Below are 17,381 nucleotides of genomic sequence, written 5' to 3'. Positions count from 1 at the left end.
TTTCGCCACGCCTTCAAGTGCCAACCACTATGCCTACAACCGCCACTCCAGCATCCAAGTGTGTGCCATGGGTGGACTATGCATGCACTTTTGTATGGGGGATTGCCAATGTCACTATTGTAATATTGTAGTATTCTTTTCCACCTTTTTGATGTTTCTTATTGTCACTCCCCCAAAAGTTTAACGTATTTTTTGAGGGGAGATAGGTAGAGTGAGTTCATAAGCATGTAAAAATTAAGCAGGAAATCCCCTCAACACTCTATTGTATGTTTGTGCTTGCCACTTATTATTACAATATAAATAACCTTTTACTAATTCGCATTCCATCTTATTACATTTTTGTGTGTATTTAGGATTACTCGCCCCTTTGGAGTGCGGCAGGGCGCCCAACAATTATCCACGTGGCATTACGGCAGTAGCACATATCAAAATGGAAGATGGCGGGTAAATTGTGGGTAGAGAGAAGTGGGCAAGAAATCCGAATCCGGATATGTTGACAACAGCACATTGCATCCAATCGCACGGCTAGATGATCGTCGCCAGCAATTTGTTGTGATCAGCAGATCCAAATTCAGGAAATCCGGTTTGGTTTTTCGTTAGCCGATGTCATATCTTCCTCTCTTTCGTCTCTCGCTCGCTCGCAACTTTTTCCCGCTCCAAGAGCAGACGTACTTTGGGTTGCGCATATCGTGCTTCACAGACTCACAGTTCGAATTCTCTCCTAGCAGAGGGACTTGGGGTTTAGGGTTTTAAACTTAATACGACTTTCCACATTTCGTCTCATCTTCTTACCCCGATCACAGACATACCGTCTTTTTTAGGGTTAGGGTTTCGAACTCCAGTCTAAATGGCGGCCCCTGCAGTTCAACAGCCTCGCTCTGCTTCTTCCAAGACTGAGAGCTATGTCGACAACAAGCGCAAAGAGGACATACGTCAGGCCAACATTGTCGCTGCCCGAGCTGTCGCCGACGCTGTCCGTACCAGCCTCGGTCCCAAAGGTATGGACAAGATGATCTCCACTACCTCCGGTGAAGTTATCATCACCAACGACGGCGCTACTATCCTTAATAAGATGGAAGTACTCCAGCCTGCTGCCAAGATGCTTGTAGAACTCTCCAAATCTCAGGACGTCGTCGCTGGTGACGGAACCACCACTGTTGTTGTCATCGCTGGAGCCCTCTTAAAGCAATGCCTCTCTCTCCTTAATAAGGGCATCCACCCCACTGTTATCTCCGATGCTCTTCACAAAGTCTCTCTAAAAGCTGTTGATGTACTCACGGCCATGGCCGTGCCTGTCGAACTCTCTGATCGGGAATCGCTTATCAAGTCTGCCAGCACTTCTCTTAACAGCAAAGTAGTCTGTCAGTACTCCACTCTTCTCGCTCCTCTTGCCGTTGATGCTGTTCTATCTGTCGTGGACCCCGCCAAACCTGATCTTGTTGATCTTCGTGATGTCAAGATCGTTAAGAAGCTCGGCGGCACTGTCGATGACACTGAGCTTGTTAAGGGTCTGGTGTTCGACAAGAAAGTTAGTCATTCTGCTGGTGGTCCTACGCGTATGGAAAATGCGAAGATTGCTGTTATCCAGTTCCAGATTTCGCCCCCAAAGACTGACATCGAGCAGAGTATCGTTGTTTCGGATTACACCCAGATGGATCGGATTTTGAAAGAGGAGCGTAATTATATTCTTGGTATGATTAAGAAAATTAAGGCTACTGGGTGTAATGTATTGCTGATTCAGAAGAGTATTTTGAGGGATGCTGTGACGGATCTTTCATTGCATTATCTTGCCAAAGCGAAGATTTTGGTTGTCAAGGATGTTGAGCGCGATGAGATTGAGTTCATTACGAAGACTTTGAATTGTCTGCCAATTGCTAATATAGAGCATTTCCGTGAGGAGAAGTTGGGGCGTGCAGATTGTGTCGAGGAGGTTTCTCTTGGAGATGGGAAAATTGTGAAGATTACGGGTATTAAGGATATGGGGAGGACGACCACAGTGCTCGTTCGTGGTTCTAATCAGTTGGTTATTGATGAGGCTGAACGAAGCTTGCATGATGCCTTGTGTGTCGTCAGATGCTTGGTGAACAAGCGGTTCTTGATTGCAGGTGGTGGTGCACCAGAGATAGAGCTTTCAAGGCAGCTTGGTGCATGGTTGAAGGTATTGCACGGGATGGAGAGTCACTGTGTCCGGTCGTTTGCGGAAGCCCTTGAAGTTATTCCATATACTTTGGCGGAGAATGCAGGTTTGAATCCAATAGCTATTGTCACAGAGCTCCGGAATCGCCATTCTCAGGGAGAGATAAATGCTGGTATCAATGTGAGAAAGGGGCAGATCACAAACATACTGGAGGAGAACGTGGTGCAGCCATTGCTTGTCAGCACTAGTGCCATCACATTGGCGACTGAGTGCGTGCGGATGATTCTAAAGATAGATGACATAATTACTGTGAGATAGACGTGATTATGTGCAAGGTCAGCGAACTACCGGAGCAGTTTTGGTCTTGTTATGATTTTGTGTGCTTACATTTTAAGTGGTTCTTTCTGTTTCTCTATTGGAAGTGAGTATGCCAAATGGTCTCAGCCTTATCGCGTTTTTCCCAGACCTTTCAAGGTTTTTGATCTGTTCTCGGGAACTTAAACAGTCATTTTCCATATTCTGATATGCAGTTGATTTCGTCATTATTGTTTCGCTCATTGGATATCTTTGTGTTATACTAGAATTAGTACCTTAATGGCCTGCTCATTTATGTTAGTTGCAGTCTTTTCTGCTTCTTCAGGTTGCTTTACCTTTCACAGAGAGCAGGGAGGTGGGCATACATTATGAGGAATCAATAATTGCTAGGCATAATATCTTGAAATTTTCTGAGAGTAGTCATCTTCACATTTACTTGTTATATCATTATAGATTGAGTTGAAGGCAATATTTTGTTAGTTGATTGGGTAGTTAGTTGTGGAATCTTGTATTGGATCTTCAGGTTAATTTGGATGCTTTGTTTTCTCACTCATTTCTGATGTTTGCATTATTTGCCTCATAATATTTGGTTTTGAGCATTGAAATTAGCCGAGTCCTTGTTTTGAATGACTAATTTGTCTCACCCTATCTTGATATGTATTTTTACTTATGGTAGTTGGTTTACAATGTTTAACGAACTGTCATGGGGCTGACATTTGCAGACATGGAAAACACACCACCCTCCTTTTCTCTCATTGGTGCTCATTGGTTTAGAGCTGATTTGCCAAGCAAGGTTTTGTTCTTTTTCTCGAGGAGGAAAGTTCAAGGTTCTTGTGTTTGTATACTGATAAAAAAAGGGTTCCTGTGTTTAGATGAGAGTATAGATGCAATTAAGTGGTCACAGTGAGGTGCACAAACATTTTTTTTATCAGCAACACAGAAAAAGATTTCATTAATTAAAACTTAAAAGAAATCAGGATCACAACAAGAAGTTGTGAAAGAACCAGCTTTAGGAACTGCCCCAATACAAATTACATTTGAGCCCAAAACATGTGTGCTCTATGTACCCCTTGCTTGGCTAGGCTATCTCCATAATTAATTAATATGTGTGCCATGTACCTTTCTCTTAGGTGCACAAACATTTATGGACTGAATGTTCAAGTTTTTTTCCCAGACCAAGTGGCAAGGGTGGATGTTGAGAAATCATTACGGGCTTTGACTTAGGGGCTGTTTAATAGCAGATGAAGTAATCATCCAAATATTCCATTCAGCCATGAAGGAGCTCAAACCTATTAATTAATTAATTATTCACTATAGGACAAAGCAATAAATCATTCAACTTATGAAAAAAGCAATAAATCATTCAATTCAGCCATTTCATCCATTATTTAATGGATCCTTTTGCCATCATTTCTCAATGTCAGTCACATGGTTAGGATGTTAGGTATTGCCGTGTTTGATAATCTCTTGTCTTATAGGCTAACCCCATTAGATTTCGATTTTGGAGACTGTTCATGTTCATAAACTACCATTTCTATGGCTAGCCCTATTTGATATGTAATTAAAGCATGAGACCTTGTATGTTCTATAAGGAATGTTATTCTTGATTTTGTGTTTTAACTACAATGTGTAAATATGAAGTTATTGGGTCTATGGTTGTCCTGTGATTGTGGTTAGTAAAATCATATACAAGCTGTGGTTTGTTGTGAGTTTACAATGATCAAATTTGTCCTTCCATTTAAGATACACATTGGTGTACAGTTAGGCTAAAGAAACTAAATGTTTCGTTTTCCTGTCCCAAGTGTCATCTATTTATTCAGTATGCTTTCATAATAGTGTCGGAACTTCTTAGATGCACTCGAACTACATAGACAATCCATACTGCCACTGATGCTGGGTGCTATGTTTGCTCAGTGATCAAATTAGCACCTTTCAACCCTTGGGTTCACAGTTTACTAATCAAATATAATTTTGGTGGATGCTCTTTAGCTATCAACAGACCTTCTGGGGTGGGTGGTGGAGCAAGGAGTTCCCTAAGAGCAGAGTTGCTGGCTCTCTTAGAAGGCCTAAAGTTGGCATATTCCTCAGCTGTGGTGCATTCTAGATCTAGGTGATAGTGAAATTGATTGGTTCGATCTCCCTGGCTGAGGAAGGCCCTTGGAACCTCGGATTTTTCCTATAAGAAGCCAAACCTTTGGCCACTCACTTGAACTGCTAATTCGTGTGGACTCTGAATTAGGTCAATGTATTGGCTGACTTCATTGCTAGAACTGGGGCTGGAAGACAGGATCTTGTTGGCAGACCCCTGGCTGAACAGTAGAGCCTAGGCTAAGGGTCCATTTTGCAGCTATTAAAATCTATTTTATAAAAGAGTTTTTGAATTAGTAATGCTCTTAGTACTTTTAATTGTCATTAGAAAAGGCCATTACCGAATGCTGGTCCCAGTTACCTGGGTTCTTGGGAGGGGTGGACTGGATGCAGACCTAACTTTTCGCATTTTAGAACGAAGTGGCTGCTTTAAGACTTGAATCTACATTGTCACGCTTGTCAGCCCAGCCCAAGATTTTTCCATTGCACCAAGCAATGATCTCTTTTTATTGTTCTTAATGATAAACATTGAATACTTGAATGGAAAATCTAAAGTGAGCATTTTCACTAATAAGACTGCCACAGAAGTAGCAAATGCATCAGGACCATGGTCTCTTAGATGCCACATAAGAGATGCAAGGTATTAGTATCTAGGATTTAGTTCAGCTGCTTGTTAAGATGGATTTCAAGATTCCCAGATAAATTGATTGATGTTCTTGCTTGGGGAGGAGTGCCAGAGCTGAGTTAGTGTGGTTCACCAGGTTATAGGTTTCAACCTCGAGAGCAAATTTGTGTTTCATTCTCTCTTTGGTATTTGTTGAGTCAGCTATATGCTTTGCCTATCATGACTGTTATTGTCTATTGTGCTCTCTACTGTTGATGCTTGTCAGCTGTAGAGCCTCCATCTTCATGGCATTAATAAAGCCCTCTGATCACTATTACTGATCCCAAAAGTAGCATACCTTCGAAAGAACGTTTTCAAATTAAGAATAATGCTGCAATTGGTTCAGTGATTTGTTCTTTAGTTAGACTGATCACTGGGTGAGTTGTTGTAGTGCAGTACTGGCTTTATTCTTATGTTTACAAATATCCTTACTACTGGGAGCACAGGCTACAGGGTTGTATCAATGTTACTGCCTAAGTAGCAAAGGTTCTTGCCAGATTGAAGATGGGGATTATTTGGGATCGGACCCTTAAAGAAAGCAAAAAAGTTGAGGAAACACAAGGGAGTAGAGAGCATTGTGTTCGAGATTGATGAGAAATCTTGATCAAAAAGAGAAGCTGTTGGGTCTTCAGGTTGGGGCAAGGTTCAAAATATCGATACACCTGTAAATAGTCATATCGTGATTATTTGATTTTTTTTCCAAAATTTGGTTTTTGGGCCTATGTTAACCATATTTATTATTAAACAGGGGGGGGGGGGGGGGAGTCCTGAAACATCTGTAAATAGGCATATCGTGAAGCCACTGATATGATAGGGGGCGTATTGTATCGAAAATTTGAACCTTGGGTTGGGGGATATTGTGAAGCTCTTGGAATGTGTATAGGGTTGAAAGGGTTCGTTGGAGGGCTGATCTTACCCCTTGGGCATGCTTTTTATGAGGTTTTATTTGTATTTTTTGTGAGATTATTTTTCTTGCTTGGGCTTTGGATAGATTGAGTTGGGTGGAGGGAGCCTTATGGGATCTTTTTATTTTTTGATTGATTATTGGTGGTATCTTATCACCTTTCTTGTACCCCTGTTTTTCTTTTAATAAAATTTCTTTTTTATTTAGATCATGTTTAGGCTGTTAAGACTTTAATATGCATCGTGTGTGTTAGGAGAGTTGCTAATTGTCCTCTTTCGAGTGCAGCATGGCTAGACATAAATAACCAGAAATTGGACTTTTGCAAATTTTACGACCATAATGATTCGTTTTTTTTAGGTGAATCGCAACCGTGGTGAATTTCAAGGAATAAAAAATTAGTGGCACTATCATGGTTCTTTACTAGCTTATTTCTAAGGATGTATGCAAGAGTGGCAATCTACAAGTATATTATTGGTGTTACTAACCTTATTTACATGAGTCATGAGCGGTTGATTGTTGGCTTGTGAGGAAGAATTAAGGTTGGGAGTTGTTGAAGCATGGTTTTCTGTACGTTGATCAGTTGTAGAAGAAAGGGTTTCAGATATGTTGATGCTTTTTCTTATAGGGTTTTACTCACGGAGTTAACCTCACATTTTAAGACATCAAAGCTTTAAAATTTGTACGGTGTCACTTTAAGTGCATTTGGTGAATATATAAGGCTGCGTTTGGAATCAGTTTAAAATACTGAATCAAAAAGCAACCGTTGCTTTTTTGAAAATAGAAAATTTGTACGCTGCTTTTTACATCGATTGTCAATTTTAAACTAGCTGATGAGGTTTTACATCGATTATTGACATAAAACTACATTCCATCCAAATGTATGCAAAACTGAAAGGGAGTGTAGTTTTACGTCAATAATAATTATACCCTTTTTCCAAAACAAGTACAAAATTGAACTGATATAAATTTTGCATTTATTCTTAATTTACATCGCGCCCAAATTCAGCCTAAGGGGACCCAATTTCTCTCGACTTGTTTGTGAGGTTTCGCAAAACGGTAGGCAATCCTTGATAAAGTCATAAAGCTTTGATTACTAACATTCTAATAAGTGCCATCTATAATATTATTTAGGAAGGAAAACTGGTTTTCTATTATTCTTTCTGGTGGTGATGGTTATTTGGGCATGCCTATTTTTCAGAAAGGGGTACTTTGCCCCAACTGTTTTATGCTCAACCCCTAATCATTTCAAGTTAAAAAAAGTTTGCATTTAAAAATAACATAAATATCGTATAATACTTTATGATACTTCAATTAAGGCAGCCATCAAAAGAAATTTGTATCTTTTGCATTTATGTTTTGTGGTGTATGATACAAGATTTTCCTGCTTGTTAGATGATTATACTTGGAAATTTCTTGTAAAGGAAATAACGTGGCTATTGGTATGGCCGTTGTCTGAAAAAACGGCAATGATATCAACCATCCCTTGATTGGTTGGTTGACTGAGTTAAGTATACCCGCTCTCCATTTCCTTGATTGGTTGGTTGGAAATTTACCTTCCCATCTAAACAGCAGGATGGTCCAATTGATTGGCCATCTTTTTTCCTTGAACATGTGGCGAAACCTGGATGCCATTATCTCAACATGGACTGCGATCTGCGAATATTTTGAAGGTGTTATTCCTGCTTGGAGTTGATCATTCCGTTCAACCTAAGTACCGAACTACTGATGGTGTTTGAAAACAATCAACACTCAGCAGATCTTCGATCCTGTTGACAGCTTAAACTGCGGTTAATAGCTGTTTGCTACGTAAGACGTAACCATTCTATCTGGTAATTCTTTAGCCTTAGATTGGCCACATATATGCGTTGGTGAAAATCAAATCATTATCTCTGTAGATCAAAATGAAAGCGTCCAAGCCTGAGTCCTCTGGTTTTGTTGTCATCTGGGTCTGCCTAAAGCCTAATACCATGTTCGATATTCAGGCGGTTTTTCCTTGTCATTGTGAGATTTAAAAAAACCAGCGTCGTTCATCCAAAAAGATAAACCTGGTATCATGAAATGGAAAGACCATTCAATGTACGGAATGGTACAGGTTTACATCAGCGCCCCACAGCCCATCTCGGCCTTATATTGGAAATATCTTCCGATGATGGTTCATCGTCTTCAGTACTTATCACCTAAATTTGGAAATCTTGTATTATAGAACTCCTGCCACGTATTGATGCCAGATTCACGGGTAAGATGCAGTTTATAGGGAGAGGAAGCTGCTACTAATAGACTAAGAGGGGACTGCAGATTCCATTTATGAGGGTGAATGCAGTCCAAAATTCCCTAGGATTTAAGGGTTTAGGGCATGGTTTTCAAAACTGGACTGGATCAGATGGTTGGACCAAAAAACCAGAAACCGTCAAGTGATCAATTCTGTTTTACCCCAAAACCATTATTTGCCAAAAATCATTGATTTGATCAGTAAACCGTTAACTCGGGCTTTCAAACCGTCTAACGGTTTTGGCTGTTTTTTATTTTTTTAAAATTTTCTTTTTTATTTTGTTAGAACGAGCCATTCATTCGGTTTAAACATTTGGGCTGTTTGACCCAACCGAACCCTTAACTAATTCATTGTCCAATTCGGTTTTAAAAACCTTGGTTTAGGATTTGAAATTTAGATTTTATGGTTTAAGATTTAAGGTTTAGACTTTGGATTAGGATTTAGGGGCTTAAGGGTATACACAATTAGAATTCAGATTTTAGGGTTTAAGAGGGTTCAGATCTAAAAATCGGAGGTTGCATGTGCTCCAAAATGGTAGAAGTCAAGTATTAGATATACTCAGTCGTTTGCCCTTTTTCTAAAATGCTAGCAGAGCTTTTAGAATAGGTTCCGGCATTTCAATTACCACTTGCATAGGGCTGTAATTGAATTGGATTCAGAGTGGATTTAGCAAAACCTCAATCAGATTTGATTATTTGAAACTTGTATCCGAATCTGATCAGATTTGAATTCAAATCTTAATCGACTAAAATCAGATTTGGATTTAATCTTCCACCACTTTAATTTTTAAAATACAAAAGAAATTAAAAGGCTAATTATTTTTTTTTTAATTTTTACAATACAAAAGAAATTAAAAGCCATTATGTTTTCATGGAACTAGAACTTCACATCCAGACTTATTCTAGTGGCTACAAAATCAATAATTCAAATAATTCAATATTATGGAACGCATGGAGGTTCACTGAATAATTCAAATATTCAAGTTAAGAAGCAAGAGTCACTCTAAGATTTTTTTTTTTTTAAGCCAGAAGGCACTTTCGTTTCTACTGGAAAAGGATTACATCTCATCCAAAAGTAAAGAGTTAATAAAATCAGGCATTATAGACATATCTCATCAAAGAGTCACTCAAGATAAGAATCGACTCCAATCCAAATATTAATGAATTAAATTTGGATCTGCGCATTACGACTAAGCAACGACAGCATTCATTGGTTTAGGAACGAAAATCATCCATGGAGTGCCTCTTTAAGACGCATAAATAAGAATTATTAATTAATTATTAAAACTACATGTATACTTACTTCCCTTCTAATACAAACCCATTTCTTGGGCTATATATATTTCAAAAAAAGGGGTTCATATGATTCTCTCACTGGTTATTCAAGCATCGCACTTCTAGCAGAGAAAAGCTACAAGAAAGATAAAAAAAAAAAAAAAACAAAAACAAGAAAGCTCCTGAATCCGATTAGTAGACGTTAACTACTAACAAAATAACATTTAGTGAAATTCTTGGCTTTTAGCGCACCTCTAAGAGATATGGTTGAGAGATGTGATTTATGATGACCTCTCTGCATCAATATTTGTAGTCCTTAACGAACATTCCCTTCTTGGCTTCCTCACTCTCACCCTCACCGGTGTACTTGCCAAGTTGGGCAAGGGAATTTGCTTTCGCACGCACCAGAAGGGCCTTCTGAGCAGCTTCTACATTCTCTGGCAGTCCTTTCCATGTCTTCAGCACAGAGTTCTGCAGCGCTCGTGCATATGAGAACGAAACATGCCATGGGTTGGGGCTTTGGTTCATGGCGTTCAGGTTCAGTGTTGCTTCAACTTCAGATTGTCCTCCCGACAAGAACTGGGCACCAAGAAAATCAATGTTCTCTGCTTGTTAGCTTCTTTCTCCAGAGGTTCATAGTATGTGTACAGTAAAATGCTTAAAAACTAACAGAAAATCACAATACGAAAGTATAAAGGTGAAGAGAAATATATCCACAGAAACTCAATCCAAGATCTGGGGTTGTGAATCTTATCCTTACATGCTGAACAGAGGACTAAATATTCTACATTGTATCCATATTAACAACATACTGGAACTAGGTTATCTGCTTAACTAGTTGGCAGTGTAGGAACGTATAGAGAATAGTCCACAAAATCCAGTATCTGTTAAATATGTCATACTAGATTTTTTTAACCAGATCTCTCTGGGGCTAACTTTCATGAAAGCAATGCATGGGAAACACATGAAATATATAAGCACGCTGGAGATGGATGTATATACCATGATACCAGGAACCGCAGGGGGGACTCTCCTCCTAAGCATTTTGAGTGTATATTTAGCAATAGTCTCTGGAGGAGCCTTCTCTTTATGTTCAGCTCCTGGAGTTACCATGCTGGGTTTCAACAGGATACCTTCAAACATTGCATTGTTTTGTGCTAAGTAGTAGAAGACTTCTGACCATACATGCTCTGCAACTTCTAGTGTCCTCTCAATTGAGTGGTCACCATCAAGGAGAATCTCAGGTTCCACTATAGGAACAAGACCATTGTCCTGTAAAAGGAAATGAATCAGGATAAATAAATGACCCCCCGGCCTGCAGCTCACAAAAAAAAAAGGGAACCAATCATTTCCACAAGGCCCATAACAGTGTTTCAGTATAACTATTTTAAATATTGATTACTTCATTAAAGCCTTTTTACTACTACAGTTTGTATCAGACAATTTCCAAGAATTGTAATGGATTTGACTGGAAAAAGTTTCCTTGCAAACTGCCTGAACTCAGTTGAAATTAGAGCAGTTCCCTTGAGAAAAATCAAGTTATACTAGAATCCTCTAACATACACATGCTGATATGATATTATTGAAACTTAAGATGACAGAAAAAAAAAAAACTAGTGATACCGTAAAACAATATTGGAATACTGTCTTTGAGCGAATATCAAACTAGAACTGCTTTGTGTTGTGATGCACACATGACCTCCAACTTAAAGCCAGAGGCACCTGCAGCTATTGGCAATAAGATTAGGGCAGCCTATGTCTATATGCCTATTAGATAAACAACCTATAATAGTCAAAACTTGATAGGATAGTTCTTGATCTACTCCTTTGGCTTGTCTGCTCTACCACATGAACTCTTTACCTCTGACAGGAGACAAATTTTAGCCTATTTAACATAATAAGCAATTGTGTCCTGCAAGAATATTCTTTGTTGATGTCCAAAGTACCCTAAGATGTTCTTACACCTTAACTGCTTGGACATCATAGAGGTTCTTGTAAGTGGGCTTAAAATTGTACAAAAAGATGCTAAATAAACCCAAATCTAGATACTAATTCATTTCATATGACTTTATGACCTTTTCAAAATGGGTTTAAACAATAAGTCACATGTTTTACATTTGCTTTGGTTCTGGGTTTGATACATAAAGCCATCAAATTGGGGTTGGGGTGCTGGTACCAAAGAAGAGGGATTTGGGTGGAATAAATGATGCCGGAAGAGATGAAAAGTGGCCAAGCTCTCCCTTTATATACAAGCTAATAGATGCATACATTGCACTACAGTTATATTGCAATGCATAGCGAGAATACATGCATCGTTTAAAAAGATTGCATTTAGGTATACATGGAGGAACTCGACTGTTATTCCTAATTCTATTAGATATTGATGTTGATTTCCCAGATTATCCTTTTATCTGTTTCTCCAATTACACAAGCTTTATCCAACACAATTGAGAACCACAACTTTCCATTGGGTTTCAAGAATCTTACCTGTACTAAAATATGTAGCAAACTAACAATTATGATTATGGGCTCTAAGAAGCCTTGTTCATTAAACTTATCATGTAGATAGGTATAGAACAATCAACAGACTATGATTTTAAACTTTATCATATAGATAGGTACTGAAAGGTTAACACATACCTGAGAAATAGCAGCATAACGTGCAAGTCCCCATGCAGCTTCTTTAACTGCTAAAGCAGAAGGACCACAAGGAATGCTAACTACTGTTCGCCTGAAATTTTGAAAGCCACACTCATTAGTGAAGAAGAAATTACAAGATAAACTTTTGTAATAAATAGATGGAACTTGACAGTTGCCACAGAAAATAAAGATATTAACGAGGCTATTTGCCATTGATCTAGAGTCTAATTGGTTTAATACAAAAGACTATCAAGACTCACCATTTTGCAAAACGAGCACCTTGCTTGTAGTATTCAGCAGATCTTGAAGCCAATCCATCTAATCCTTGGCACCAAGATTCATTGTTCGATCCTGGTAGGGGAACCAAACCCTTGGAAGAGAAAGTAAATCAACATGACAAACAAATCAGCATACATTAATATATAGAACAAACATGCTTGGCAACTGCTCAGCATACATTAATATATAAACAACAACAACAACAACAAATAATAATAATAATAATAATAATAATAATAAATAATTATTATTATAATACATTCATAAAAAATAATAGTTATAGTAAGAAGAATAAAAATAAGAAAAGTTTCAAAAGATGAACATTTGAAGGGACACACACAACATGCCAATCAAATACCTTATCAACTTTGATGCCAGGCACAATTTTTTCCTCACGCAAGCAGTCTACAAATTTCTTTCCATATGTTGTTGACTGGTATAGTGTTTCCTCGAAAAGAATGGCGCCAGAAATATATTCACCCAAGCCAGGAGTGGTCAGCAAAAGTTGCCTGTAAGCCTGTCGGTTGGATTCTGTGTTGTCCAAACCAATGGATGCTAGCCTCTTTCCACAGGTTGCATTTGATTCATCAATGGCAAGGATACCACGTCCAGGAGATGCAATAGATTTCTGGAATATATGCACTGAAGCAGTTAGGGAGAAGAAAGAGCTTGAAGAAATGTGTAGGGAAGAAAAATAAGCAGTCTTTTAATAGGAGTTTTTGGAACTATAGCTGGCAATCCTGATTGCCTCAAAAACCATGACATAGTTTCTTGGATTGGGTAAGTCAAAATGTAAAAGTTTGTGTTAATGCAAGAGCTGTATTAATATAAGAAAGATGGATAAATTCCAATTACGTGTAGAAATTGAAAAGGCCCTTTATACAAATAATATACAAGAATATGGCCGATCACAGATGAACTTGTTCCAGTCCTATACCAATTGTGTATAGAAACATTTAAGCAATCATATAGCAGAAGTCAAAGAATGTATCCTATATTCCTATGGTAAGAACTACGAATCTATACGCTAAGAGAACATTGTAGAAAGAAAGCAAACATATGAAGAAAACTGAAAATAAGTAAAAGCAAAATGAAAAAAGGAAACAGAAACTCGATTTATAAAACGGCAGAGGATCAGCTAGGTTTTGAAGTTTGGAAAACCTCAAACTATCATTCAGCTCTCAAATCGGTCTCCCAAATGAAAGGAAACTGAAAATAGAAAAGGGAAAGGACTAATAAGAAAATATAGGGTTAAATTACGGTTTATTCTTATATAAAATCCCAGAACTTCCAACCGTTCATCTGCTAAATCGAGCTCTCAAACCAAAGAAGAAACAGAAGAAGAAAAATACCAGAAGGACAATAAATAATATGGAACACTCGATACTGGATTCAATTTTGCGACTATCAAACTCTGGTTAATACCAAAGCATTTCAATAAACATACAACATAAGAGAAAACAACGGAACAAACTAAACTTATCTGGGTCATTCATCAAACCACCTGAAACAAGCTCCAATTCTAGTTTCTCTACATAATTCCAAAGAAGAAATTAAAATAAAAAAGAAAACAGAAACCCAATTGAAAAAACAATAAAATAAAATCATCAAGTACTACCGAAACAGGATCAATAAGAAAAGTATAAAACTTTCCAACAACCACCAGCCACACACATATAAAATTACAACCAAACCATAAAAACCAATAGAACTCGATTCCAGTAGCTATTCTTCAACTCAATCTAACGATCTGAGACTCTAAAAGGCTAAACCAATAAGGTTTACTGTTGATAAAAAACAAAAACAAAAAAAAAAAAAGAAATTAGACAACTCACAGCGGTTTGAACAAGTTCCTCGGTGTACGCTCCGGCACGGATGGGCAGAGCGACTCGGCGGGGAGCCGAGCGAAGAGACGATCCAGGGCGTTGGTTGAAGGACTGTTGTCCGATCCACTGCGAAGAGGAGGCATTCAGCTTCACCAAACCTGCAGACGCCATGGCTGTTCAGTGCTCACGACGACAAGAACAGACCAGATAGAGATTTCTTCTTCCCTTTCCCTTTCAGAGAGTCTAACGCTTGTTTGTTTTATAACGTGAGACGAAGCAGAGCCAAACGCCTCGTCTCTTTCTCTCTTGTTTAGTCCGCACTCTGCAGCGAACTGGGAAAGTAATATGATAAAATTACTAAATAGTGCCTCCTGAGATATTTTACTTGACCAAAATATCCCTACAATCAAAGGCTTTTGAGGCGATGACACGTCATCACCTGAAAGTTCGGTACACGTGCAACGTGGCAGCGGCTACCGATCGATGGAAAGCGGATCCAATGCTTAACTGGGCTAGGGGTGGCAATTGGGCGGATTTGGCCCGTAAATGACCCAGTCAGTAAAATTTAAATGGGTTGGGTTTAACCCATAACCGCCTTAACCCAACCCATTAATCCTATATATATAAATTACAGAAAATATAACAAAAGTTATAAAAAACATAAAAAAATTACAAGAAAATATAATACAAGTTATAAATAAATAAAGAAAATGAAAAATAACAAAAAATATATGAAAATATAACAAAGATTAAAAAAAAACAGAAAATAAAAATAACAAAAACTATATAAATACACCATAAGTAAGAGTTTTTATGTTCAAATGAACTTTGAGCTTTATATAAGGATTAGGCTCGAACTCAGATCTAGACATTTTTTTGTTAATAAAGAGGCAAATCTTGATCCAAGCCCAACAAAATGCAACCCCATGAATAGCTCTATTCAACATCAATTGATGAAGACTCTTTCATAAATGTATAAATCAGGTTGTGTCGAGCCCAACTCATTATTGTAAAATGCAGGCCATGTAGTGGCCCAACCCATACCTCCAGGTCGTGCCAGACTTCAATTTTTAGGCATGCAGGCTGGCATGGCACGTCACAACAAAGTGGTCCATGCTACCAGGGGCTCGTAGCATGGCCTGGCACAACCATATATATAATTATATTATATACATGTATATATGTATATGTAATAATAATTATAAATAATATATAATATTAGCATGTAAATTTTTATTTTCAATTTTATTACGCTATTTTATTCCGATTGCATTGTAAATTTTTTAATTTTATTTTATTATTTTATATATAAATAATTGTATACATCAAAATTCATATAAAATAAAATGTTAAGATTTTTTTTTTTTATTTTTTTGTCTATTTTATAATTTATTTAAAATTTTTTACTTTTTTTTTCAATTCTTTAAAAAAATATGCCTCTTATGGCCTAACCCAAAGCCTGTGTCAGACTCATCTGGGCTAGTGCCATAGGCCATGTCAGGCCTAACCTCTTAAGGATCCCAAAGAAGGCAAGCACAACCCACATAGGCCTATTAAACATTGGCGGCCAGTAAAGTCGTGCTGTACTGGCCCGACATGGTCCAATTTACACCTCTACTCTTGTGTAATTCAAAGTGAAATATAATAAAAATATAAAAAGTGGGAGAGTGAAAATTTGTTCATCTTCACATGCTCCAATTGTTGTTTTTAATTCTTTTTTGATGTTCGGATGGAATTGATTAGTAAGAGAGGAGTTGGTGCATAATGAAAAAAAAAGGACTTAATTATAGCCTAGAAAGAAAGAGTATAGTTGTAGAATTAAAATGAGTAGAGAGAGAAATGCATTTTGAGGTGTTGAAGAGAGAGAGAGAGGCCTATGGGGAATAGTGATTTTCCATAATAATAATAATAATAATAATAATAATAATAATAATAATAATAATAATAATAATAATGATGATGATGATGATGATAGAAAATAATATATATAATAAAAATATTATAGATATAATATTTTTATTTTTATATATAATAACAACTAATTATTATAATTCTTAATTTATATATATATATATATATATATATATTATAGATATAATATTTTTATTTTTATATATAATAACAACTAATTATTATAATTCTTAATTTATATATATATATATATATATAACATTTTTCTCAAGTCGAGCTCGAGTTTACGAGCTTTTGACTCAAGCTGTGCTCAAACTCAAGGTTCTAGCTCGAGCCTCATACTACCTTGGTGAGTCGAGCTCAAATAGCTAACTATTCGGCTTGGCTCGAATCCACCCCTAACTGTAACCCAGCCCAACCCCAACCCATTAAATAACACTTTATTGGATTAACCAACCCGCTAGTGACCCAAGATAAATGGTTACAATCCAAACCGTTAATTAATGGGTGGGTTTGCGGGTTGGGTCAAAAAATTGTCGCCCTTAATTGGATTGGCTCTTCGGACCTTGACTTTTGTTATGGGATCAACTCAGATTGGGTTAAGGCCAAACCTAACCTACACAACTAGATGTACCTCGAAACCTCAATTCAGCCTAATCCAAGATTTTTTAGGGATTTTTGGATTGCAATCCACCTCGTAAATCAGATTTGCAGCCCCCTCCTATTCTACTAGTAGCTCAGGATTCAGTCCACCCCTAGAGTGGTGCTCTAGATTTCTAGGGGTGCCCCCCCTAAGTTTAAAATACACAAACATTTCATTTCAATAAATGTTGGGGCATTGGGGGAAACTTCAAAATTTTCTATCTCCCAATGGTTTGTGCACGCAACTCTAAGCATCTGTATTTCTAGTATTTATATGATGAGCATTGAAATAAAACAGTGGTTTTATGCACAATAAATGTCAATGCCTATGTAGTGACATTTTTCTAATAAATTCCCACAAAACAAAACATAGCATTAACACTTTTTTAATGTTTCTTTAAAAACAATGATATCTTTCTGTCTAGAATTTTG

The 17,381-nt window shown here is 37.4% G+C and overlaps 1 protein-coding gene and 1 pseudogene across 2 annotated transcripts; one reads left to right on the top strand and one right to left on the bottom strand.

Annotated features, from left to right (window-relative positions):
- The first annotated feature begins 453 nt into the window (after window positions 1–453).
- LOC148854963 (T-complex protein 1 subunit delta pseudogene) lies at window positions 454–2,694 on the top strand (annotated as a pseudogene). Its single transcript, XR_016113213.1, has one exon. The product of XR_016113213.1 is annotated as a T-complex protein 1 subunit delta pseudogene (transcript).
- Window positions 2,695–9,622: 6,928 nt separating this feature from the next.
- PDE345 (Aldolase superfamily protein) lies at window positions 9,623–14,768 on the bottom strand. The gene is made up of 6 exons (XM_088941530.1): window positions 14,406–14,768; window positions 12,929–13,198; window positions 12,552–12,661; window positions 12,292–12,382; window positions 10,654–10,923; window positions 9,623–10,230 (listed from the first exon to the last, which is right to left on the bottom strand). Exons 1-6 carry the CDS (start codon window positions 14,565–14,567, stop codon window positions 9,952–9,954), a joined length of 1,182 nt encoding a protein of 393 aa, XP_088797656.1. The 5' UTR covers window positions 14,568–14,768; the 3' UTR covers window positions 9,623–9,951.
- Window positions 14,769–17,381: the final 2,613 nt, after the last annotated feature.

This window comes from Nelumbo lutea, chromosome 4, assembly GCF_056320005.1.
Source record: "Nelumbo lutea isolate HS-2025 chromosome 4, American lotus-T2T, whole genome shotgun sequence".
Lineage (NCBI taxonomy): Eukaryota > Viridiplantae > Streptophyta > Magnoliopsida > Proteales > Nelumbonaceae > Nelumbo > Nelumbo lutea.
Note: the sequence above shows the minus strand (reverse complement) of the source record. Positions and strands in the feature narration are given on the sequence as shown.